This window comes from Notamacropus eugenii, chromosome 5, assembly GCF_028372415.1.
Source record: "Notamacropus eugenii isolate mMacEug1 chromosome 5, mMacEug1.pri_v2, whole genome shotgun sequence".
Classification (NCBI taxonomy): Eukaryota; Metazoa; Chordata; class Mammalia; order Diprotodontia; family Macropodidae; genus Notamacropus; species Notamacropus eugenii.
The window spans coordinates 258,542,494-258,568,411 of NC_092876.1; the positions used below are offsets into that span (position 1 = coordinate 258,542,494).

The 25,918-nt window shown below is 37.3% G+C and overlaps 1 protein-coding gene across 2 annotated transcripts in view; it reads right to left on the reverse strand.

Moving 5' to 3' along the window:
- Positions 1-25,918, reverse strand: part of STAT4 (signal transducer and activator of transcription 4) — a 145,896-nt gene that overhangs the window by 54,035 nt on the left and 65,943 nt on the right. For both annotated transcript variants that reach the window (XM_072612698.1, XM_072612697.1), the window contains exons 4-7: positions 17,560-17,658; positions 12,415-12,507; positions 4,003-4,081; positions 1,071-1,156 (exon numbers count right to left, since the gene is read on the reverse strand). In XM_072612698.1, the coding sequence (XP_072468799.1) occupies positions 1,071-1,156; positions 4,003-4,081; positions 12,415-12,507; positions 17,560-17,658 (357 nt within the window). The remainder of the gene's footprint in view (positions 1-1,070; positions 1,157-4,002; positions 4,082-12,414; positions 12,508-17,559; positions 17,659-25,918) is intronic.

The following is a 25,918-nucleotide window of genomic DNA, read 5'->3' on the forward strand; positions in this document are numbered from 1 at the left end:
TATCTTGAATTTTTTTTTCTCGTTTGCTACCACAAAAAACACTGCTATAAATATTTCAGTGTGTTTGAGACCTTCCTGCCTTTGAACTCCTTGAGTTATATGCCTGATGTTAGTGGTATTTCAAAGTAGCTATGTGATGTGGTAGGTAGAGTACTAGATTTGGGCTCAAAAAGTTTAAATGCAATCCTTACCTCTTTCCTCCAGTTTTTTATCTTCAAAGGCCTATTAGACGTCTCAAACTGGATGACCCATAACCATTTTAAGGATAAAATCACTTTGCCTCAAATCTTTCCTCATACCAGTTCATCGTCCACTCAGCTATCAAAGTGATCTTCCTAAAGTGGAAGCCTGACCATGTCACTCTCCTATTCAATAATCTCCAGTGGCTCCCTATTACCTACAGGATCAAATATAAAATCCTCTGTTTATGTTTTAAAGCCTTTCATTATCTAACCCTTTCCTTCTTCTTACACCTTGCTCCCTATCATGTACCCTATGTTCTAGTGGCTCTGCCCTTATTGCTCTTCCTCCTAGAAGACACTCCATCTCCCAACTCTATTCATCTTCACTGGCATGATTGTAATATCTTCCTTTTTCACCTCTACCCTTTGGCTTTCCCGGCTTCCTTCAAGTCTCAGTTTCTATACTACAGGAAGTCATCCTGAGTCTCCTCAATCTTATCTGCCTTCCATCTGTGGCTAGTTCCAATATGACCTGTATATATCTTGTTTGTATATAGTTCCCCACAAGGTACTGTAAAATAAAATACAGCAACTAAAACAGATATAAACTTAAATCTTAACTGCATTTATTGGAAACTGGTAAAAAAAATCTTCAAAATAAACATAGCTATAGACCATTTAGCCCATTAGTAAAATATATATCAGCTTCTGGAAAATTAGCCTTGAAAACAAACCCACTTACAAAAATAAGGGCAAGTAGTAAAACACTGTACGTAGAAATAGACTGGTTTGCCTAGAACATGGACTCTAGGTCAACCATTCTTCAAGGGGGGTTGAGATTAAGAAGGCAAACAACAACCAAATTCCTGCAAAATCTTCTTTACCAACCTTTCTTTTGAAGTCTAGTGTATTGAGCATGTCTTGCAAGGTCAAAACTTCCTGCTTCACAAGAATGCTATTTTTGTCACCTTGGTCTGCAGTAGAAAAAGAGAAAAACAAAAGAAAAAACAGAATCCTTCCCATGGTGAAGTTTCCCCGTGGCATGGGTAAGTTTGTCTCAATTTGTCATATTTGTTTGTGGATTTTGATGAAAGCTCTGGTTCAAGAAAAAAGAGTCAAAAGCAGTGTATTGACTCTAGGTTTATGGGCTAAATAGTTTCTTCTCTTATCTAGAAATGTGAGAATAAGTGGAAAGAAATCAAATGGAGAGGACGAAAAGTATATGTGAGGAAACAGCTTTTGCACCTAGTGTCATTTAATATTTAAGGAAAGTGGGAGGAAGAAAAGAAGGGAGAAAGGAATGGAAGAGGAGGGGAAAAGAGGTAGAAGACAAAAAAAGTAGGAACTAAAGAGAGGGAGAGAAGGAAGAAGAGAAGGAAGATGAGAGACAAAGAAGAAGAGAAGGAATTATATAGTAAGGGGAAAAAGGAAGGATAGGAAGGAAAGGAAAGAATGAAGAAAACAAAGGTTGAGGTAAAGACCTCCCAAGGCAGTCTCATTCTACTTTGTATACTATATTGGGCAGCTTTTCCTTACAAGCTTCCTAATTCTTCAACATATTATTTCATTTGAGCCTTACAATAACTCTGGGAGGTAAAAAAAAAAAAAATCCAAGGCTTAACATTGCCCTTCTTTTTGAAAACTCAAACGTGCCAAAAGATGCACATATTCTATTCTTAAAGATGATCAAGTTTAAAAATACCATTAATCCTCCAATAGCCCATTTCATTATTTAACAGTTCATGAATCCAAAATGTTTTTCCTTATAATTGAAAGAATAAAATCTAGTGTGTCCAGAATTCTATCATCTGGAAATTTCCACAAGCTAATACCTCTATCCTTTTCTAGCAATGAGGGATGACATTTGCTTTGTATCTATCATAGTACCACTCAAAGTCCAGGACACACAGTAGATACTTAATAAGTAATTATTGATTTGACATGACTAAGAGTACTAAAAATCTTGACATGCCTTGACTTAAAATAAAGATTAGGTTACATTGAGTTTTACTGAATGTATTTAATTGTGTTCTGAGGTTTCAAAAAACCAATTATTTATAAACTACACAATGCAAACTGACTTTTTGCTTTGTTCAGAGTAGGTGGTGATTTCAAACTTTATGGAAGGGACTGATCTGCAGACAGTTTAACCTCTTCTTTCCCCATTTCTGATATCCATCTCTGACTTTGACCTTAAAGCAGCGTGAAGAAAGAATAAAGAGGAAGCCATTGCAAGTAACCGTAACTGGCTTCAGGAGATTCTAGGCTGTCCTGGAAGAGGGGTTGAAGCTCAGTAGGTCATTCACTCTGCTGAAAATCATATCGGAGTTGGCTTAGAAGAGGACAGAACAATTACAAACGGGAGAAATACAATGCCTTTCTTCCATTCCCCTTGTTCATACTTTGAGACATAGGGTCATTTCCACATTTATTGTCTGAATCATTCACTCTTCTTTATTCTTTATTTCTGGTTAACTCTCCTAGACTAATAGGCAGAATTTGGGAGTCTCCCCACCCCCTAACTATTTACCTTTGTCTTAAGCCATTTAGTGTGATAAAACTTGTTGGCCAACAAAAAACCCAGGCTGTTTCATGTATAATATATATATATATATATATCATATAATATATAGTTATAGATAAAGGAAAGTGGAAATTTTCTTTTTAGAAATGAAGACATTTTGCTTAGCAAAAGGCTCTGGTTAGGGACTAGAAGTTCACAGAATCAGAGTGGAATGGATGCCATCTTCCATAAACTTTGCAAAAATATCTGGGACCAAATATGCAAAGGGATCTCTAGAATTGCTTTCTGTCCTTTTTGCAAAAGAAATCATGAACTCAGAAAATCCATAGTTCAGGAATGAATGACTGCTTTTGGTCAGAGAAGATTTGACTGGTTGGTTCCCTCTCCTAGGTTTCTGGTCGTCAATTCAAAAATATTTTACAAGAGATGGGAGACAAAGGACTTGTACAGACCTCATTCAGGAGTGGGGAACCTGAGGCCTCGAGGCCACATGTGGCTCTTTAGGTCCTCAAGTGTGGCCCTTTGCATCCAAGGCCTCACTTGATGACCTAGAGGTCACATGTGGCCTTTAGGCTATAGATTCCCCACTCCTAGAACTGGAAGGCTTCATCTAAAGTACATGTACTTGGCATATTAGTGCCACCATAGAAACCCAGAGACTCCCAGTGTCTAAACCTGCTCATGAGCTCCCTCAAGTGATTGAATTTAGGTGAAGGAACATTGTTGTTGAAAGAGCCAAGAGTTAATCTTGGCTCTACCACTTCCTAGATGTATGAACTTGGGCTTCCACTAAAGTCCTAATATGTTGCCTCTTCATGGCATGGGGTGACTTAGGTTCCTGAGGGCTATGCCAATTGATCACAAGTTCTAAAAGTTCCTACTAAGTGGAAAAGGTTTTGCATATAGACCCAAACCAGACATAGTATCTATAGTATTAGGGGACTGATCTAGCTAAATTCAGAATTTCATCCCTATGTGTGCCTTTTTCATTTTTTTTTTTTTTTTGCTACAACCAACTTACAAAGATTGTTTACTAAGGTATGAGAGGATTGTATTCTCCATTGGTAAGGGAAATAGTCACACCAATGAGATTACAGATTCTGTAAACATTACTTCACCCTCATAAATATTACTTTGGAATATCAGCACTTCCACATATTTTCATTTGCCTCTGAATCCCACATCCTAAAAAAGGACATAGGATGGTAGACTTTCTGTAATCCTGATAATATGTAAGGAACTCTGGGCCTATTCACTCTGTTTTTTTGTAGAATTATTAAAAAATAATAAGCTTACCTATAGTTTGTATTGTTTTATACCTGTAGTCAAATTCATCTTGCAAATCTTCTAAATACTTGACATCTTGTTCTGTCATCTTAAAAAAGAAATCATATTTAGTTTAGTATAGCAGTGGAATGGTTTCAAGAAGCATCATTTTAAATGCCTCTCAGGCAATTTGATTCCATTCAATTCAAATAATATTTATAAAGTATGTATGCTGGGGATACAAAACACAAGTCCCAGCTCAAGTCTCACCATCTGCAAGAAGCTTTTTCCTCATCTCCCTTAGAGTTAGTACCTTCGCTCTGTTGATTTTTCTTCAGTCTTTTCTGTCTATAGCTTGTTTGTGCATATTTATTTGTATAATGTCTCTTCCATTAAAATGTAAGCTCTTTGAGGAGAGAGTCTATCTTTTGCCTTTTTTTGTATTCCCAGAGCTTAGCATAGTGCCTGATTCATAGAAGGTGCTTAATAAATGCTAATTGATTGACTAACTGAAACAGACCCTGTTCTCAAGAAGTTTACTTTCTATGCATATGTTACTATATGTCTTCTATCAAGGTATACTTGATGACAGTCTACATCTGATACATTTCCTAGATGTGTGATGATGGGCAAGTCACTTCAACTCTGACCCTCAGGAAACTCTCTTAAGACTGTACACTAAGTTTTAGATGAGTTAGAGGGATAATTGGTAAGTTCTCATATCAACAAAACCAGAGATTTTTGACAATTGACTATGGCCATGATAGTCTTCTAATGCAGGACTTCTCAGAGTGGTCTTACCTTTTCTTACAGTAACCCTTGCTGAGTCATAACATTTCTTTCTGTTCTCACTGCATCTAGACTTTCATCACTTAGTGCAGTTCTAAATGCTATTTCCAGAGACATTATTTTCTCTCTTAATTCATTTATCATTCTTCAGTTTCTCCAGAGATTTTCTCACACTTTGCGGCTATAATCCTCACTTGTTTAAGCCCTCATTCCAGTTTGCTTAGTTTTATATTAAGAAGCAGTGGAATTGGAATGAGGAAAGACCTAGGTTTGAATCTTGTGTCTTACAATTACAAGTTATGTGGCCATAGAGGATTCATGTAGCCTAAGCTTTAGCTTACTTATCTGTACAAAGGGAGTAAAATAGTATTTACCTCATAAAGCTGTTGCAAGGGTCAGATAAGGCAATGCTTATAAAATGCTACATATACATAGGCTATTTTATACCACCTTAATGTATATGAGCTTTCCTTTTCCATCTTTTCAAGTCAAATTATTTGATTCAATCTTTCCCAATTGACTTTTCTCCTCTTTGAACCTTGTCCTTTGCTATTTATTACTCAAAATTTGATTATATTTTCCTTCCCACGTTGGCTGAATTGCTTACTTTTCAAGGTTCAACTTATTAGACCCTACTTCTTCCAAGAAATTTTCCTAAGTTATTACCTTTTGTTTCTGATTCACAACAATATCTTCTTAATTAGCTAATAATTTTCGCATTTTCATTTCTGCATTCTCCTCCCTCTACATCTATAGACCACAGGAAGCCCTGGGTGCTTAATTTTTCACTTTGTTTTGTTTATGCCTGGTAAAGTGCCTTGTAGATAATAATAAATGCTTGCTGAAATGAATTTCTTTAGGGAGATATTATGAACCAGAAGTGACTAAAGCTGAGGATATCTTCTTTTCCGTCAGTAAACTGGTATGTGTGTGTGTGTGTGTGTGTGTGTGTGTGTGTGAGTGTGTGTGTGTGTATGCGTGTGTGAAGCTTTTACTTTCAGAAACTGAAAAAAAGAAAGCAACTACTAATAATTCTGTACTTTATGTCTGCTAACACTTATGTCATCTTTTCTGAATATAAATTAAAGTATCTTTTGAATGACTGTAGAGTACCCACCACCACAGCACATAGATTTCATTTGATTTACAGTTTTGAAGATAGAGAACTTTTTCAATTTTATTTTATACAATTTCTCATTTTCTCCTTTCCACTCTATAAAAGATATTTATAACTTTTTGAATTTCATAGACAATTTGTTATCATAAGGCTTATAATTCTTGCCATCATTTTATAGGTTTGAGTTTTTTAGATAGTTTTAGAGATCTTTTAGAGACTATTTTCTCCTAGGAAATTGTGAAGAGTGACATCAGGTGAAGAGTGATATCTGACTTCTATAGTTACATGGGCCAGCCTCCTGGGTTTTGCCCAGCCATGAAAAAACTGAATCAAGAAGCATTTAGCATGTAACACCATACATTATTTGGTTTAATTACTATCTGTATGGTACTAGTTCTCAAATCTACCTTTCTTGCCCCAATCTCTCTGCAGACTTTTAGCCTCACATCTCTAACTACCTTTCAGACATCTCAAACTAGATGTCCAGTAGACCTCTTAAATTCAACATGTCTAAAACAGAACTCACTATCTATCCTCTTAAACCCTCAGGTCCTCCTGACTCCAGGACTTCTACTCAACTTGATACCTACCTGCCCCTAGCTCCTAGATATTTTCTCTAGCTGTACCCCACACCTGGAATTTTCTCCTCCTCCTTTCTACCTACTGGTTTCCAAGGCTTCCTTTACATCCTAGCTAAAATTGCATCTGCTACAGGAAGCCTTTCCCAACCCCTCTTATTTCTAGTACTTCCTTCTTTTAATTATTTCCTGTTCATCTTGTATATAGCTTGTTTGTATGACTTATTGTCTCTCCCATTAGATTGTGAGCTCTTTAAAGTAAAGGACTATCTTTTGCCTCTTTTTGTATCCTCAGGGATTGGCGCAGTGCTTAGCACATAGTAGGTACTTAAGAAATGTTTATTGGTTGATTGAAAAACTATGCCTTTCTCTAAAAACTAAAGTATTAGTTTAGCTAGGTACTAATTGCACAATGTGTAATTTTTCTTTCAACATATTAAACATATTTTATTATATTTTGCTTGAAAATTAACAAATTTACAAGACTTAAGAATAATTTGGTGCCTTCCTTCATTAAACTTCAGCTGTTTTTAATTATTGCCTCATCTAACTCCGTGGGCAGCTAGATGGAACAGTAGATAGAGTGGGAGGCTTGAAGTTAGGAAGACTCATCTTTCTGAGTTCAAATCTGACCTCAGACCCATATTAGCTGTATAGTTCTGGACAAGTCACTTAACCATTTGTCTCGGTTTCCTCATCTATAAAATGAGCTGAAGAAGAAAATGACAAACCACTCTAGTATCTTTGCTAAGAAAACCCCAAAAGTGTTCCTAAAGAGTTGGAGACAAGTGAACAATAAATCTAATGCTGGATTTTATTATCAAAGTTAACTAGATAAATCATTTTTTTCTTGGAGTCAAAAGTATTCCGGGACTTAAGCAAAGCTCTGACACTTCAGAGTTTCAACCCTTACAGATGGTTTTCCTCTAGTTTCTAATTATCTGTTTTCAATTTATCAGAGTGAAGGCATTAATTTGCCTTGTTTTCATTCCTCATCAGGACCCAGAGTACTTCTTCTAAACTAATCAATTCCTCCCTATCCTTTTTCAAAAGGCAGAAATCACTCTGTTTCTCTTCGATCCCTTTTTGTGCATGTATGTATGTGTACTACATATGGATTGTCCTCATCCAGAAGTGAAAAACTGTGACCAGATGACTCCATCCATTCACATACAGGCATATCCACAATCGCTGACTGACACTCTTCCAATCTAGAATATATTTTTTTCCTCCAGCTGATTTTTCTTCTCTTCCCTGGTCCTTAGAGCTCATGGTTGTATAAAAACTCATTAGCATTGAATTATTTAAAATAATTTTAAACTTTTCTCCAAACTCACTCCAAACTGCTGTTTGAATGTCCACTATCACCTCCCTCCCAGAGCTCTAAGTTAAAATACATTTAAAATGGAGCAGACAAGATTCCAGACATCAACGTGCAAGTGTTTCCTAATAGGAACCAAACAGAAAGCTAATTAAAAGCTAAATGAAGAAAACATCGCGCAGACACATAAAATGACATGAACAGTAATTAAAAGGAACCACTAATATTATGACGATAATTGAAAAGCCAAAGGTGTAACCTTGTTAAAATTTTCTCTAGAGTCTTGAGAATTTGCAGAGTGCTTCATTTAAAAACATGACATGGGCTAGAAGAAGGTTCTGGCATTGATGTATAATTAGTTGAAGATCAGTGAAGCACCAATTTTTTATAACTTCTTAGGCTTCTAAAATGATCAGATTTATGTAGGATGCATATCCCATCCTTGTGACTGATAAATATGATAAAATATTCTTTCTGTAGTAGAAAAATTCTCTCTTCACTTGTATAATACCTGTGGAGACAGGCCAAATAGAACTTGTTCTTTCAAAACTAGCTTTGTATGATGATATATCAGAACATTGTACCCTGAGGATGCCTGAAGGTCTTGCTCTTTTTTCCTACTGTTTTTGCGGAGAATCAAAAAAATCCAGAGCTATCACCTAATTTAACATTTTGCCTACTAGTTAGAGTTTATCCTGGATAGAACTGGGTGTAGTATAGACTTAAATATTTCTTACAGTTTGTATAGAGGTTTATAGAGCTATAATTAGGAATGAATGAATGAATGAATGAATGAACTAGGAAATCTTTCACCTGAGGTAGGTGCAGTGGTAGCACAAGACAATCCAAAGATGGATATAGTTGTACCAGGAGAAACTAGCCTATGCCCCTAAAAGAATTGGGAAAGAAGTAGATGGGGTGCCTTGACAAAGAAACTCTAGGAATAGGACCATACCAAGCAGCTCAGTTTGCATAGGGGTAGCAATTTTAGAGAAGTAAAATTTCCCCTAACTATTGCTTTGGCTGTATATCATAAATTTCTGTATGTTGTCTTATTGTTGTCATTCTCTTTAATGAACTTATTGATTATTTCTGTGATTTGTTCTTTGGCCTACTATCCTTTAGGATTATGTGGTTCAATTAATTTTGAATCTATGTTTCCATAGTCCTTTATTGAATGTAATTTTTATTGCTTTATGATCTGAAAAGGATGCCTTTAATACTTATGTCTTTCTGCATCTGTTTGTGAGGTTTTGATATCCAAATACATCACCAATTTTTGTGTAGGTAACATGTTCGTTTCTGATCCCACTGAATTTTCTTCAATGGTCTATCATATCTAAAATTCTAAATTCTAAAATTCTATTCATCGCCTTACTTTTTTCTTGTTTTCTTTACTGATTAGATTTATCTAGTTCTAAGAGGGGAAAGTTGATGTACCCCACTAGTATAGTTTTACAGTCTATTTCTTCCCGTAAATCATTTAACTTTTCCTTTAAGAATTTTGATGCTATAACATTGGGTGCATACAGGTTTAGAATTGATATTACATCATTGTATGTGGAACCTTTTTTTTTTTTTTTAGCAAAATACAGTTTCTATGATCATCTCTTTTATTATGATCTATTTTTGATTTTCTTTGTCTGAGATCACGATTGCTCCCCCTAGTTTATTTTTTTTTATTTCACCTGAAGCATAATAGATTCTACTCTAGCCTCTCACCTTTACTCTCCTGTTTTGAGGACATTTATTGTAGGAAACATATTGTAGGATTCTGGTTTTTAATCCTTTCTGCTATTCACTTCCATTTTCTGGGTGAGTTCTTCCCATTGCCATTCACAGTTATGATTACTGTGTATTACCCTCCATCTTATTTCCCCCCTACTATCCTTCTCTCTCTGTCTGACTCTCTCTTCACTTCATCCCTCCTCAAAAATGTTTTACTTCTGATCACTACCTCCTCCAATCTGCCTTCCTTTCCATCAGCTTTTTCTCCTTTTCTTTTCCCCATTCTCTCCTACTTTTGTGTAGCATAAAATAGATTTCTATACATAACTGAGTGTATGTTGTTCCTTCTTTGAGCCAATTCTGATGAGAGTAAGGTTCCAGCACTGTCTGCCACCTCCCATCTTCCCCTTTACTGTAAAAAGTTTTACCATGCCTTTTTTATGTGAGATAATTTACCCCTATCCTTCTCCCAGTGCATCCATCTTTCTTACCCCTTAGTTTTGTTTTATTTTTTGATTTCATCCCATCATAACCAACTCACCCCCATGTACTCTATGTGTATTTCTTTTAGCTTCCCTAATAAAGGCAATGTTCTTAGGAGTTACAAGGATCATTTTCCCATTTAGGAATGTACATAGTTTAACCTTACTGAATTCCTTATGATATCTCTTTCATGTTTACCTTTTCCTCTTAAGTCTTGTATTTGAGAGTCAAATTTTCTATTCAATTATGTTTTTTCATCAGGAATGTTTGAAAGTTCGCTAATTAAATATCCACACAGTTTCGCTGGGTAGATGATTTTTCATTGTAATCTTAGTTCCTTTGCCCTCTGTAATATCAAATCACAAGCCCTCCAATCCCTTAATGTAGAAGTTGCTAAATCTTGTATTATCCTAACTGTGGCTCCATGATAATTGAAATATTTCTTTCTGGATGTTTACAATATTTTCTTCTTGATCTAGAGCTTTGGGATTTGGCTCTAATATTCCTGGGAGTTTTTATTTTGGTATCTCTTTCAGGAGATGATCAGTGGATTCTTTTCAGTTTCCATTTTACCCTCTGGTTATAGGATATCAGGGAAATTTTCTTTGATAATTTCTTGTTCTTTTTTTTATTATGGCTTTCAGGTAGTCCTATAATTTTTAAATTATCTCTCTCTGATCTCTTTTCCAGGTCAGTGGTTTTTCTGATGAGATATTTCACATTTTCTTCTATTTTTACATTCTTTTGATTTTGCTTTATTATTTATTGATGTCTCATGGAGTCATTAGCCTTCCCAATTCTAATTTTTAAGGAATTATTTTCTTTAGTGAGATTTTGCACCTCTTTTTCCAATTGTCCAATTCTAATTTTTAAGTTCTTTACTTCAGTGAATTTTTGTACATCTTTTTCCATTTGGCCAATTTTGTTTTTTAAGATGCTATTTTGTACAGTATTTTTTTTGGTGCTTCCTTCACCAAGCTGTTGTTTCTTTATTCATCTCTTCTTGTGTCGCTCTAAATTTTTTCCCCAATTTTCCCTCTATCTTTGTTATCTGATTTTTAAAATTCTGTATGAGTTCTTCCAGGAGTACTTTTTTGGTCCTGTGACCAATTCATATTTTTTTCCCTGAGACTTTGCATGTAGCTGATATGATTTCATTGTTTTCTCAGTTTATGTTTTCATCTTCCCGCTTGCCATAGTAACTCTCTATGGTCAGGTTCTTTTCTGCTATTGATTGCTCATTTTTTTTCCAGCCTATTTCATGACTTTTAACTTTATGTTAAAATTGGGCTCTGTTCCAAGGGTGGAGGGGGCATTGTCCCAAGCTTCAGGTTTTTTGTGCTCCTAGTTTTGGGAGTTTGTAAATTTTCAGCTCTTCCAAGGTGGTATGATCTAAGGAGAGTTGTGGTCGCTGCTCTCCTGACCTCACAACTTCCAGACTCTCTTGGGCATCAGAAGAGAAGCCTCCATGGTAGAGCTGGTCAAGCAGAAACTGGATAAAAGAATAAGCAAGACACTTCTTTTCTTCCATCTTTATTCTCTGGTCTATGAGTGTCCACAAGCACTCTTATTTACCCTGGAGCTGTGAGGAGGGTCCCCTCTCCTGCTAGTGTTCCTCCTCATCCTAGGATTGTGACCAGGAACTATGTGTGGGCAATGCAACAGAGTTCTGCTCTGAGCACCAGCAAAGGGTCCCTTGTAATATCCTTCTGACCAGTTGCCTACCCCCTTACTATCTGTGGGCTCAGAGCCCTGGAAGCCTCCACTGATGATTCAGTTGCAGCTAAGGCCATTGCCTGCACTGGACTGCACTCTACTTACACCCCAGGAGGACGGACTTTTCCTGCCAACCCTGTAAGCTGTCTTGGTCTGGAAAATTATTTCACCCTGTCATTTTTTAGTTCTGCCACTCCAGAATTCACTTAGAGGCATTGTTTTGATGTTATTTGGAGGGGAATTTGGGAGGGGTCGAGTGAGTCTCTGCCTTTGTGTCCTCACTACTTAGATCAGGATAGCAATTTTATAGCTACTGAAATGAAGAAGCACCCTCATCATTAGATTATAAGCTTCCTGAAGGCAGGGATTACCTTTTGTTTCTTTTTGTATCCTCAGTATTTAACATAGTGCCTGGAGCATTGTTGGTGCTTAATAAATGTTTATTGATTAATTGATTTGTGGTCTCTCCTTTAGTTATGGCATTGCAACTGCAGAAAATTTCTAACTTCTTTAAAGATCAAATAAGTGCCATTTTGAATAGGAAATTTAAGATTCTTTTTTTTTCTACCTTGGAAAATTTCTTTGATATTGTCAGCATACTTCCTAGTAGAGGGAGGTTTATCTTGCCAGAAAATTATCATAAAATTTTTATGCAGTATTCATCTGAAGACAGCTTCAAGTCTTTCACATAAGAAAAGTGTCTTACATACCTGCACACTGTTTCTGATGGCAGCCACTTTGTGCTCCACATTTCTCTGCCTTTCTGAAACCACAGAGCTCTGCAAGGACTTTTCCAGGGGTCCCTGGAAGAACAGTGTAGTCACACAGTGTCAATAAATTTGGTATAGCACTTTGGAAATAATTACAGTTGACATTTCTATAACCCTTCGTGATTTGCTTACATAAATTATATTTTTTGAGTTTTACAGACAATAGTCTGCAAAAAATAGGTATTTCAGGTATATTTATTGACATTTTACAAATAAGGAAATCAAGACTCAGAAAAGTTAAGTGACTTGCCCAGCATCCCACAGCTAGAATCAGAAGTAGGATTTGAACACTTCCTTCAAGTTCAGCATTCTATCTACTCTACCAGTAATGGATATGATGAATAACAAATTTATTAAGGTCAGAATGAGAAAAAGTTTGCCAGTATAGGACATGCAGGTCAAATCTTATTTTATCTTCCATGAACTCTTAAAATTCTCTTCTTGTGCTACACTTGTGGTACTTACCACAGCCTACTTTGTATATTATTTAATTAAGTACATCTCATCTCCCTTACTAAACAAAGCTCCTTTAAGATAGGAATGGTATCTTTATATTCCTCTAGTATCTAGTGGGGGTAGCCAGGTGGTGCAGCGCATATCCTATTGGGGGTTTTCTTGGCAGAGATACTGGTTTGCCATTTCTTTCTCCAGCTCATTTTACAGATGAGGAAACTGAGGTAAACAAGGTTAAGTGTCTTGCCCAGAGTCATACAGCTAATAAGTGTCTGAGGCTGGATTTGAACTCAGGAAGAGGAGTCTTCCTGACTTTAGGCACAGTGCTCTATCCATTTTACCCTCTAACTACTCTAAGAGTCAGAAAGACCTGAATTCAAATATGTCCTTAGGCACTAACTAGTTGTATGATCCTGGGTAAGTCCCTTGACATCTATTTGTCTCAGTTTCCTCAATAGTAAAATGAGGATAATAATAGCCCCTACCTTACAGAGTTGTTGTAAGGCTCAAATGAAATAGTATTAGTAAAGAGCTTAGTACAATGCTTGCCACGTAGTAGACACTTAATAAATGCTTCTCCCTGTTCTAGTCCAAACCCTTTGTTTTATAGAAGAAACTAAGGCCCAGAAAAGTTAAATAATTGACCCAGCATCACAAAGGTAATAAACAAGAGAGCAAATATTTGAATGCAGCCTTCTTAATTCAATCTGGAACACTTTCCATAGCACCATAATTAAAGTGAAAACTTTATTCATAATTATTTAAATAATTATGACATCCTATCAGCTAATTTTGTACTGTACAACTAGGTTTCTGACGTTTTCATTTTACTGATGGAATATTATAGGAACGAAATTTTTTTTAAGTTTCAACTAAACTAAATTATTATTCGTAGTTATAATTGCATTGTCACAAAATCATTAAAACATCAATACTATAGACCACTGTCCAAGGTTTAAAAATATTTGGTATATTTATTCAGTTAATTAGTCTTTGTAACTGGATTTGAACTGTGTAATCATTTTTTAGTTGTACTATTTACTTAATGACCTTTGGGGGGGGGGCAGACATATGATCTAATTTATCAGTAATGAAGTAGGCGTGGTTCAGGAGAAAGGTCCTCAGGATTTCTTCCCCAGGATTTGTGGGGCCCAGAGTGCATTGGTAATTGCAAGAAATTCTCTGGTCACTATTTCCAGAAAGCTGTAGGGGTGAAGATTCCGATGGTGAGGCCTGTTCTGGAGGGAAGGAAGTTGAAAAATTGTAGCTACTAGTCTTGGGAATCGTAGAGCTGGGGAGACCATGTGCTTTGCAGGTGAGAATGGACACAAGAAAAGAGAAGCTTATAGAGCAGTACAACTATGGGAGTTTCAAACCCAGTCCTCAAAGAATCACATTGATCCTGGAGCCAGACAAGGAAGCTTCAGTGAATCACCAGCCCAGCCTCAGAGACTTCGTCAGAACTTCACGAGGCCGAGGACACCAAATCCTGAGGGTTTTACTACATCCCTCTTTTGATGTGTGGGGGATTTGAGAGGATCAATTTTAGGGAGCCTTAAGAGACTGAACCAATTTGTTCATGAATAATTCTTCTATTTTATCCTCCCTTGTTAATGACACTGCTTTTTATGTTTCAATGAAATGCTTTTGATATTGAATTTATGGCTTCTATAAATAGAGAATTTACACCGGTTGTGCCTAGAGCTGGAACTTTCACAGTTGATTACCCCAAATAGCCCCAACTCTATCTGGGAAAAGTAGCAAGGGTCTCTGGAGCTCGAGTTCTTAGGTGACTTCAAAAGCCCACATGTAACATAAATATCTACTGAATACTTGACACACGTTCAGCACTTGAGATAAGTGCTGTGAGAAATATCGAAGTGTCTTGCCCTGAGGGAGCTTATATTTAGTTGAGAAGATAAAGATAATACATAGGAAACAACGTTGGCTAGAATCAGACAACATATGACTTTGTGCCATATTGGTAAAGATACTCACCACTATAAAAATTTAAAGGACAGGTTATTAATGAAGGCTACAAGAGTCAGGCTACAAGAGTCAGGAGAGGGGAGGTTGAGTTGGGCATTGAGAGATGGGTAATAGATAGACAGAAGGAAAAAGGGAGTATATTCTCAATGAGGAGGACAACCCATGAGACGTGAAGTTTAGAATGGGTCTACCATTTCTCCCTTCACAGCACCCTCTGCATCACACCCTAGCTCTCTACTAAGACAATTGTACCTTTAGTTCAAGCCTTCATAACCTTTTGCTTGGATTGTTGCAATGACTTCCCAATTAGTCTCCCTGCCTTATAGAACTATGGAACTTTAGATATGGAAAGGACTTCAGCTGCCATCTAATCCAATTCGTACATGAAAAAAAAGGGAAGGGAGAGAAGCATAGGTAATGAATATTTACATAGTGCCAACTATGTGCCATGCTAAGGATTTCATAAATATTACTTCATTTGTTCACAAGTCTGCGAAGTTGCTATTATTTTCTCTGAGTTGAGAAAACAGAGGCAGACAGAAGTTAATTGACTTGCCCAGTCATACAGCTAGTAAGTGTCTAAGATTGGGTTTGAACTAAGGTCTTCCTGACTCTCCCTGTAACATACCCAGCAAGTGACCATTCAGTATCTACATAAAGATCTTCAAAGAGTGAGTGCTCTTAAAGTAAATACTCTTTTGAACAGCTCTAACTGTTAGGAAGGGCAGCTATGAGGCACAGTAGAAGACTCATCTTTTTGAATTAAAATATGGTGTCAGATACTTACTAGCCATGTGACCCTGGGCAAGTCATTTAATCCTGTTTACCTCAGTTTCCTCATCTATAAAATGAGATGGAAACAGTAAACCACTCTACTATGTTTACTGACAAAATCTCAGATAGGGTCATGAAGAGTTGGACAAAAATGAAAAATGATTAAACAACACTAGTAAAAATTGCTAGGAAATTCTTTCTTGAAGTTAAGTCTCAAATGACCTTTTTACAGTCACAATTCATTTCTCCTGATTCTGCTGTCTGAGGTCAAACAGAATAAATCTAATCATTCCTTCCCCTGATAACCCTTCAGATACTTGAAGAGTTTTCACATCACTCCAAAGTCTTCTCTAAGCTAAACATTCCCAGTTCTTTCAGCTGAACTTAAAATATCAAGGATTCAAGACCCTTCATCATCCACAATACCTTTCTCTGAACACTCTCCAAGTATCTCAATGTTTTTAACTTATAGCTCTCAGAACTTAAAATACTACAGATGAAGTCTCAGTGGAGGCAGAATATAGAGAAACTATCATTTCCCTGTTCCTTGAAAATGGGCAAGTGGGTGGAACCATGGATAGATACCGGGTCTGGAGTCAGGAACTCTTGAGTTCAAATCTGGCCTCAGACACTTACTAGCTGTGTGACTCTGAGCAGTCCCTTAATACTGTATGTCTCAGTTTCCTTAATCTGTAAAAATTGCTGGAGAAGGAGAGGGCAAACCACTCCAGTATCTTTGTCAAGAAGAATCCAAAAGGGGTCCTGAAGAATTGGACACAAAAAATCAACAAAACAGCAACACTTTCTGGAAACCATGCCTTTTAGTAAAGGCCAAGATTGTCTTAGTCTTTTCGGTTGTCATATCACCCTATTGAATTGTATTGAGCTAAAACCCTCAGGTCTTCTGAGTAGCTGCTGTATGTCAGTGTAGTCAAAGTCAAATAGAAATGGGAGCCATTAACCATATAGATGGATCCTGTAGGCTGCATATTGAAATAGAAAACTACACATTAATATTCCATTTTTTGTATTGTATTTAAGCTTGTTAAATATTTCCCAATTACATTTTAATCTGATTAAGATCACACTTGCGAGTGTTGTAGGCTTCATGTGACTCGTGTACTGCATGTTTGACACTTCTGCTGTATACCAAATCCTCCCTCATCTTATACTTAAGAAGTTGATTTTTTGGAAACTGAGTGTAAGACTTTACATTTGTCCTGATCAAATCTCATCATGTTAGATTCAGTTTAGTGCCTCAGCCTGTCAAGATCCTTTGGGATCCTCATCTAATGTGTTGCTTATCTCTTTACCTTTTAATTGTTACTTGCAGATTTGATGGGCATGCAATCTATGCCTCTATCCAAGTGATTGATAAAAAGCACAGATTCTTGGGGGTAGTCTACTGGAAACCTCCCTCCACATTGACCACTGTATTGTTGTTCAGTCATTTTAGTGGTGTTTGACTCTTCGTGACCCCATGTTGGGTTTTCTTGGCAAAGATATTGGAGTGGTTTTCCAATTCCTTCTCCAGTTCCTTTTATAGTTGAGGAAACTGAGGCAAACTGAGGTGAAGCAACTTGGCCATGGGCACACAGCTAGTCAAGTGTCTGCGGCCAGATTTGAATCAGATTTGAACTTCAGGATGAACTTTTGTGATTCCAGGCCCAGCACTCTATCCACAGTGCATGAACAACTATTCTCTAATTCTATTATGGAGTGACGTAATGAAGACCAAGTCTAGGCTAGGAATGAACACTGACAGACTAAAGCAAGGCTAATGGTGGAGTAGGGAGGAGGGGGGATAGTTTTGAGGAGAACTGTTAAGTTAGGTTTTCAAAAGAGTTGAGTTCAAGGTGGTGACATTACCTGTACAGGCATACTGGCTGCAGCCAATATTCTTCTTTCTTCTCTTAAACAATTAGAAATAACTACTGCTATGTGCATAGGATTTCCATGGTATTTCCCCTAAGAAAAAAATGAACAAAAATAAATGATGTAAAAATTCAGATACATGCTTAAGAATCTTCTCTATGTATAAGTTAGCAATGAATTTGTTTCTTTACAGTAAATGACCTTAGGATCATGAAATTTAGAACTAAAAGCCCCTCGAGGTATTCTTGTTCAACCTTTTCATGGTACACATGAAGAAGAAGCCCTCAGAGAGGTGGAATGACTTGCCTAGGGCTACACAGGTAATAAGTGGTAAAGCTAGCTGGGATATGAACCACAATCTTCTGACTCAAAGTTTATTTTATTGTATCCCATGCTTTAACAGCTTTTCCCAATATTAGTTAGAAAAAACACATTTTATGCGAATCTAGGGTTTTATATTATAGTGCTATATTTGTATTCAAATATTACCATTACCACCAACAAGCATTTATTGAGTAGAAGAAGGATTTTCTATTGATAGCAGGGTTCTCCAGATACCCCAGTATACAGATATGCTGATTGTATCAAACACCAGACAACCATAGGACTTCCTCAGTGATAAAAAACATGGACACGCAAAAGAGGTAAGCCTACTGTAAAAATCCACTAGGAAGAACCAAGTGGTTAAAAGTGGTTAAACTTGGCTAAAAAACCAAGTGCTCAAACTAGAGATGACTTCTTCATCATTTTCATCATCATCACCACCACCACCACCATCATCATCATCACCAGTACCAAAACAATAGTGTGTATATGTATGTGTATCTATATATGTGTGTGTATGTAAGTATGTATGTATGTATAAGAACCTGAAGGTTTGCAAAGTATTTTAACAAACCAACAAGCATTTCATTCCTTTTCAGGATTCCTGATTCTTGGGAATTTTTTTCTGTCATGACACAGAAGCCTCCCCATATAACAGCACTTTACCCCAGACTTCTCAAATAGGAAGTATACTCCACCTCTGTGGCTCCTTCCTCTGATTTGTTGTCAGTCAGTCATTTTTCAATCATGTCCAACTCTTCACCCCATTTGGGGTTTACTTGGCAAAGATACTGGACTGATTTGCCATTTCCTTCTCCAGCTCTCTTTATAGATGAGGAAACTGAGGCAAACAGGGTTAAATGACTTGCTCAGAGTCACACAACTAGTAAGTGAATTTGAACTCATGAAAATGAGTCTTCTAGACTCCAGGACTGGTGCTCTATTCGCTGTTCCACCTAGTTGCCCTCTGATTGGCTACTTTCCCTCAGATCATCCATTTCACGGAAAGTGCCCAGGCTAACTGTGTCTTGGTGACTCTCCAGGCCCCATACCTCACTCTCCAGACTTTATCTACCATTCACCCCTACATGGTGTCTCCTATTGCCTTTTAGATGCAATCTTTCCCTATTAGTAGGGATTATCTTCCTTTCCGCTTGCTTGTATTTCCTAGAGCTTAGCCCAGTGTCTGGCATATAGCCCTTAACTAACATTTGCAGGCTTGACTGTTTTATACATATTCTCTCATTTGATCCCAATGGATAACCCAGTGAGGTAGTTGTTTACAGATGAGGGAACTGGGGCTCAAAACATTAAATGATTTATTCAGGTTCACACAACTAGTAAATCTCTTAGGTGAGAGTGGAACCCACATCTACCTAATACCAAGTCCAGAAAACTACTATGGTACACTGATGAATGTATTATGACATGACTTTGGATCGGCAGCCCTTCTGTGAATAGCAATACCTATGGTTGGCCATTCAGACAAACAACATGCAGGACCCTGAATTGAGATAACAAGAAGAAATATATTGCACATACCCTCTCTTTGAGAAGTTAGGAAACCAAGCTACTCTAAGTATAAAGGATGACTAACAACACAACTTAGCATAAACTATGTACCAAATGAGTGACAAAGAATAGACTCCCTGAAATCCAAGGAGTAATTGATCATTAAGGGCTAGGGCAGAAGAGGTAGAACCTAAGATGGTTACTATTTGTGCATATGTATCTTCTCTCTTTGTTGTTGTTGTTTTTTAAAATTTAAATCTAATTAATACTTTTGGGGTTATATTTTAAGTGCTGAACTGTCTTCCTCCCTCCTTTTCCACCCCACGCTAGAGAAGGCCACCATTTCCCCCCCGACACACACGTATGTAAAACCATATTACACATACTTCTATTTATCAGTTCTTTCTGTGGAGGTGGATCTTCCTTCATAAGTCCTTTGTAGTTGATCTGAGTATTTATCATACTCGTCACAGTAATTCTTTGAACGATATTGCTCTCACTGTATACAACCCTTGATTCTGCTCAGTTCATGCTTTATTATTTCATGCAAATCTTTCCATGTCTTTCTAAAACAGCCTGCTTATCATTTTTTATAGAACAATTCACAATTATATGACACAACTTGTTTAGCCATTCCCCACTTGATGGGTACCCTCTCAATTTCCAGTTCTTTGCTACCCTGCCTTTGTTTTTATCACAGTGAAACCATAGAGAAAAAATATTTTTGAAGTGTTAACTGCATTGCCTATTTTATTCTCTGTCTATTGGATTTGAAGTCTACCTCATGACTTTAAGATAGATTCCCCACTCCATTTGAAGGGAAAGGAGAAAAGGAGAGAGAGAAGTCAGAACTGGAAATAAAATAAAATTGAATTCTAAAAAATGGTTGCCCCAATCTCTATGGCTGTACTCTGGTATATTTGTTATTCACTGTTTGAATCTGTGCTTAATGTCTTAAGGCATTGTTTTTGGATCTTGCCTAGTTTCCCTACTTTCCTTACCATATAGCTCCTATCATACTCCATAATCAATTGACATGACTTGTATTATCAAAAAATATAATAAAAAGTGTTATGAATGAACAAAAACATTTATTAAGCACCTGTTATGAGCCAAGCACTGTGATAAAGCTCTGGGGACACAAATATAAAAGTGAGGCAATCCCTGACCTCATGAAGCTTATATTCTAATTGTAAGGAGACCACACATATGGTGGGATGTGGTCAGGGAAGGGAATTTCGGTCTGTGGAGTCACAAGAATATTGAATGAAACCATAAGTCAGTTGGGAACCAGGGAGGAGGGCTGGTGGCACATGCTGAGGTGGGCATATGGCAAGATGTCTCAGGGAAAAGATTGTGAAACATGGTTTGTGTTTGCCTAGGTGTAGTAGAAGGGAGGAGGAGTTTTAATTCACCAATCAGGGCAGCTCAGGGACAGGATATAGCTCCAAAACTAAGTCAATTAGTTTCCCAATGGAGGGAATCATGGTCTTTAGGAGAGAGCTATTCCAGATGGAGAGAGGGGGACAGAGGTAGGATAGACAGCAAGATGGATATGTTGTGGAAATTTTTGCCAGTGAATAAGCACACACTCAAGTTCCAAGTCATCTGTCTTTTCTTTTTCCCCTCTGGGGGCAGTACAAAGTGGTACTGAAATGACCAAAAGGACAACAGAATCAGGAGAACAAAGTAAAGCATATCAATAATTGACCTGGTAGATCAATGGTAATTAATACAAAATTAGCAGTAAAGGACAAAGGCCTTCGCTGTTTGACCAAACATAACTTTGCAACTTCATTATTGAAAATCAACTGGAAAACTACTCCCCATTCCACACTCTTGTGGTCCAGCTAAATAGACCTTTCTTTCATTTCTCACACACAACACTCCAACTCTTGTCTTGGTGCCTTTGCCCTGGGGTCTCCTATGCCTGAAAAGCACTTGGTCCTCACCTCTTCTACAAATGAAGCCTTCACTGCCTTCAAGACTCAGCTGAAACACCTCTTTCAACATGAAGCCTCACTTAACTATATTTAACTCCTTTGTATTTATTTTGCATTTATTCTGTACATATTTATGAATCTTTATTCTATTTATTCACATACAAATACACACATATACATATATGATATGTGTAATATATATACATGTGTATGTGTGTATATATACATATTATATACATATATATATACATATACATTCATGTTGTTTTCTCTGATAGAATATACTCTTGACCTAAATAACTATTTTTTTTTGTCTTTGCAGCCCCAGTACTTATTGAAGTGCTTGGCACATAGATACTTCATTAATGATTATGGTTTGATTGATTCTCTAAGGACTTGGAGAAGTCCTATGCTATTATTATTATCCCTATTTGACAATTGAGGAAAGTTACTTGCCCAAGGGAGTAAGTATCTGACACCAAATTTGAACTCAGGTCTTCCTGACTCTAGACCTGACTCTGTATCTGCTAGGTTGTAGATTGGAGAGTTGGACCCATGCACACTTTGGGTCCAAATCTGGCACACTTTCCACCGTACTATTTTACTTGGTAGTCTACTACATTATCCCAGATGATAGTTCTGGAGAACTTATTATAAAGGAGATAGTTAAGGATCAGTGAAGTAAGTACCTTAATGTATATTGAAGGAAGAGTTAGCTCTTCATATAGGTACCTGCTTTCTGCCCTTAAAGATATATAAATTATAGATATTATAGATAATTAAACATCCTGCATATCAGAACGGTTCTTAGGGATCATTCCAGGGCTTAGGAACCTGCAGCTTCAAGGTCACATGTGGCCTTCCAGGTCTTCAAGTGTGGCCTTGGATTGAGTCAAAGGGACAGACTTGAGGTCCAGGAGGCCATAGGTTCCCCACCCCTGAACCACCTCATTTTACAGGTGAAGAAATTGAGGGTCAGAGAAATGAAATGATTGTCTGAGGTCACATGGCTTATTAATGTCAAAAACGAGGTAAGTGCAATCCAGGTCTGATTCTACCCTCCACTCCACTCTATTACACTTCACTCCACTGTTTTCCTCTGTTTCTTTGGACAAGCAATTCAATTAGCTAGGGAATCTAGAGAATGAAAAATTTTATTGGTTTATAGTTAAATTCTTATTTTAAAAACCTGACAACAATAGTAATAGGTTCTAGAGTATCAAAATGCTAGCCAAGAGTGCAGATCCCACCATAGGAAAGCTGAGCAGGAACCACTGGGCAGTTAAAAGCAGCAATAGCAGTGCAGATTCTCAAACATATCAGCCCAGGACAGTAGTTCAGTGAAACTGAGTGAGAGAGAAGCACAGAACTGCAGGTTAACAGCAGGAGCATCTCCTGACACTATCAGTCTGCAGATTAAATGTCTGTAAGTCACCTACTTGAACTTCCAGGAGCCAAGATGGTGGAATGATCTGTAAATGCTCTCCCTTCCCATTGTTGATGTCGAAAAACTCAGAGAATATTTCCTCAGGAAAAATCCTGGAATAGTGAGATTATTTGAAGGGGGAAACAGTCTCTTAGCTCATGAGGCTAGGAAAATCACAAAGAGGGGATCCTTCTTGCAATGACTGAAGAGGACCAGTGCAGGACCAGAGATGTCCCAGATGTCCTCAACAAACCAGAAGGAGATCCTGAGCCCCAGGGGGGTGGAGCCCATAAGCGCCAACACCAGGACCCCAGGTGTGCCTTATCACAGCAAGGGGAATTGGGAAAACACTAGTGCAGATGGGATTCACCAACTGCTGAGCCAGGCTGTGCTCTATCTAGTTCAGGAGAGGAGACCTCCTGCAGACAGATCATCCTTCCCCCACACTTAATGCACCTAGCTCCAACATAACTCTGGGGAAGCTCAGAAAGACTTCACCTGGCCTGTGCTCTGGCACACCAACCAGCTCAGTATCAGGTAAGCTGCAGCATTCTAGCTTCTAGCTGAAAGAACCAGAGGCCACAATACACAAAACCTCAAGTTCCAAGCACAAGAACTGTAGGACAGAGTCCCCTGTGCCCCAGAAACAGAGATCCACTTTAAAAGTCAGGGAAAATGGCAATCATCATGAGCAAGAAGCAAACCAGAAAAGAAAAGACCATAGAATCTTACTGTGGGGACAAGGACCAAAACAAGAATACTGAAGAGATCAGCATTAAGACACCCATCTGAAACTTCAGAAGATATTATGAACTGGTCTCAGGCCCAAAGAGCATTCTTAGAAGAGCTCAAGAAGGATTTTAAAAGCCAAATTAGAGAGGTAGAAGAAAAATTAGCCAATGACTTAAAAAATATGAGAAAAGAATTCACTGACTTGAACAAGTCCTTAAAAAGGAAAATTGGTCAAATGGAAAAGGAAGTACAAAACCTAACTAGAGAAAATAAGTCCTAAAAAAGAAACAATTGGGCAAATGGAAAAGGAGATGCAAAAGTTAACTGAAGAAAACAATCTATTAAAAATTAGAATTCGGCAAGTAGAAGCTAATGACTCTATGAGATATCAAGAATCAGTCAAACAGAATTTAAAGAATGAAAAAATAGAAGAAAATGCAAATATCTCATCGGAAAAACAACTGACATGGAAAATAGATTCAGGAGAGAAAAATCGAAGAATTATTGGTCTACCAGAAAACTATGATGAAAAAAAGAGCCTGGACAACATCTTTCAAGAAATCATCAAGGAAAACTTCCCTGAGGTCCTAGATCCAGAAGGCAAAATAGTCATGGAAAGACTCCGCCAATCACCTCCTGAAAGAGATGCCAAACTGAAAGCACCAAGGAATATTGTTGCCAAATTTCAGAACTATCAAGTTAAGGAGAAGAAACTGCAGGCAGCCAGAAAAACACCAATTCAAATATCAAGAAACTGCAGTCAGGATCACACAGGACCTTGCAGCTTCTACATTAAAAGATCAGAGGGACTGAAATAAAATCAGAGGGACTGGAATATGATATTCTGTAAGGCAAAGGAATTTGGACTACAATTGTCCAGCAAAATTGAGCATAATATTTCAATGTAATAAGAGATTTCCAGACCTTCCTGATGAAAAGGCAAGAACTCAATAGAAAATTTTGTCTTCAAATACATGTCTCAAGAGAGGCATAAAAAGATAAACAGGGGTAAAAACCTTGTTATTCAAAATGGGTAAACTGTTTACATTCCTACAAGGGAAGATGATACTTGTTAATCTTGAGAATTATATGCTTATTATGATATTTAAAAGGGACTTACATAGATAGAAGGAATGGTTATAAATTAAATGATGTGATGATAAAAATGTGATTTAAGGGTACAAAGTGATTGTAACAGGAGATGTGAAAAGGAGGAGGCAGAAAAAGGCAAATTGCATCACAGGAAGAGGCACAAAAACACATCACAGAAGAGGGAAAGAGGAGAGGAGGATGAGCACTGTTTGAGATTTAGTCTCATCTGATTTGGTTCAAGGAGGGAACAACAAACTCAGTTAAGTATATAAATCTAACCAGCTCTATAAGTAGGAGGAGAAAGATGGGGAAAAAAGGGAAGGGAGGCTAAAAGGGAGGGAAGAAGTAGTAAGGGATAAGGAGAATAAAAAGGAGGGGGGTCTATAGAAAGGAGGAAAGACTGAGAGAGGTGGTGGTCAAAAATTAAAATTCTTCTGTGGAGGGGAAAGGAGAACTAAAAGCATAAATGAAGGGAAATAGGATGGAGGGAAAGACACAGATAGTAATCATAACTGTGAATGTGAATGGGATGAACTCTCCCATAAAACAGAGGTGGATAGCAGAATGGATTAAAAACGATAATCCAACAATATGTTGTTTACAAGAAACACATTTGAAATAGGGGGATACATACAGGGTAAAAGTAAAAGGTTAGAGCAGAATATATTATGCTTCAGCTGATGTAAAATAAGCAGGAATAGCAATCCTAATCTCAGATAAAGCAAAGGCAGAAATAGATCTAATCAAAAGAGATGAAGAAGAAAACTATATCCTGCTAAAAGGCACCATAGACAATGAAGGAATATCATTACTAAACATATATGCACCAAGTGTTATAGCATCCAAATTCTGATAGAACTCTGGAGAAAATTGAATGGGGATAGAAAGGAATATACCTTTTTCTCAGTGGTGCATGGCACATATACAAAAATTGACCATGTACTAGGGTATAAAGATCTCACAATCCAGTGCAGAAAGGCAGAGATAGTCAATGCATGCTTCTCAGATCATAATGCAATAAAAATTAAATGTAGTAAAAGGCCATGGAAAGATAGACCTAAAATTAACTGGAAACTAAATAATCTAATTCTAAAGAATGAGTGGGTATAACAACAAATCATAGAAACAGTGAACAACTTCATTCAACAGAATGACAATAATGAGACAACCTACCAAAACTTATGGGATGGTGCCTAAGCGGTTCTTAGGGGAAATTTTATATCATTGAACGCCTACACGAATAAAATAAAGAGGAGATCAACGAACTGGGCATGCAGGTTAAAAATCTAGAAAAGGAACAAATTGAAAATCCCCCCAAAATACC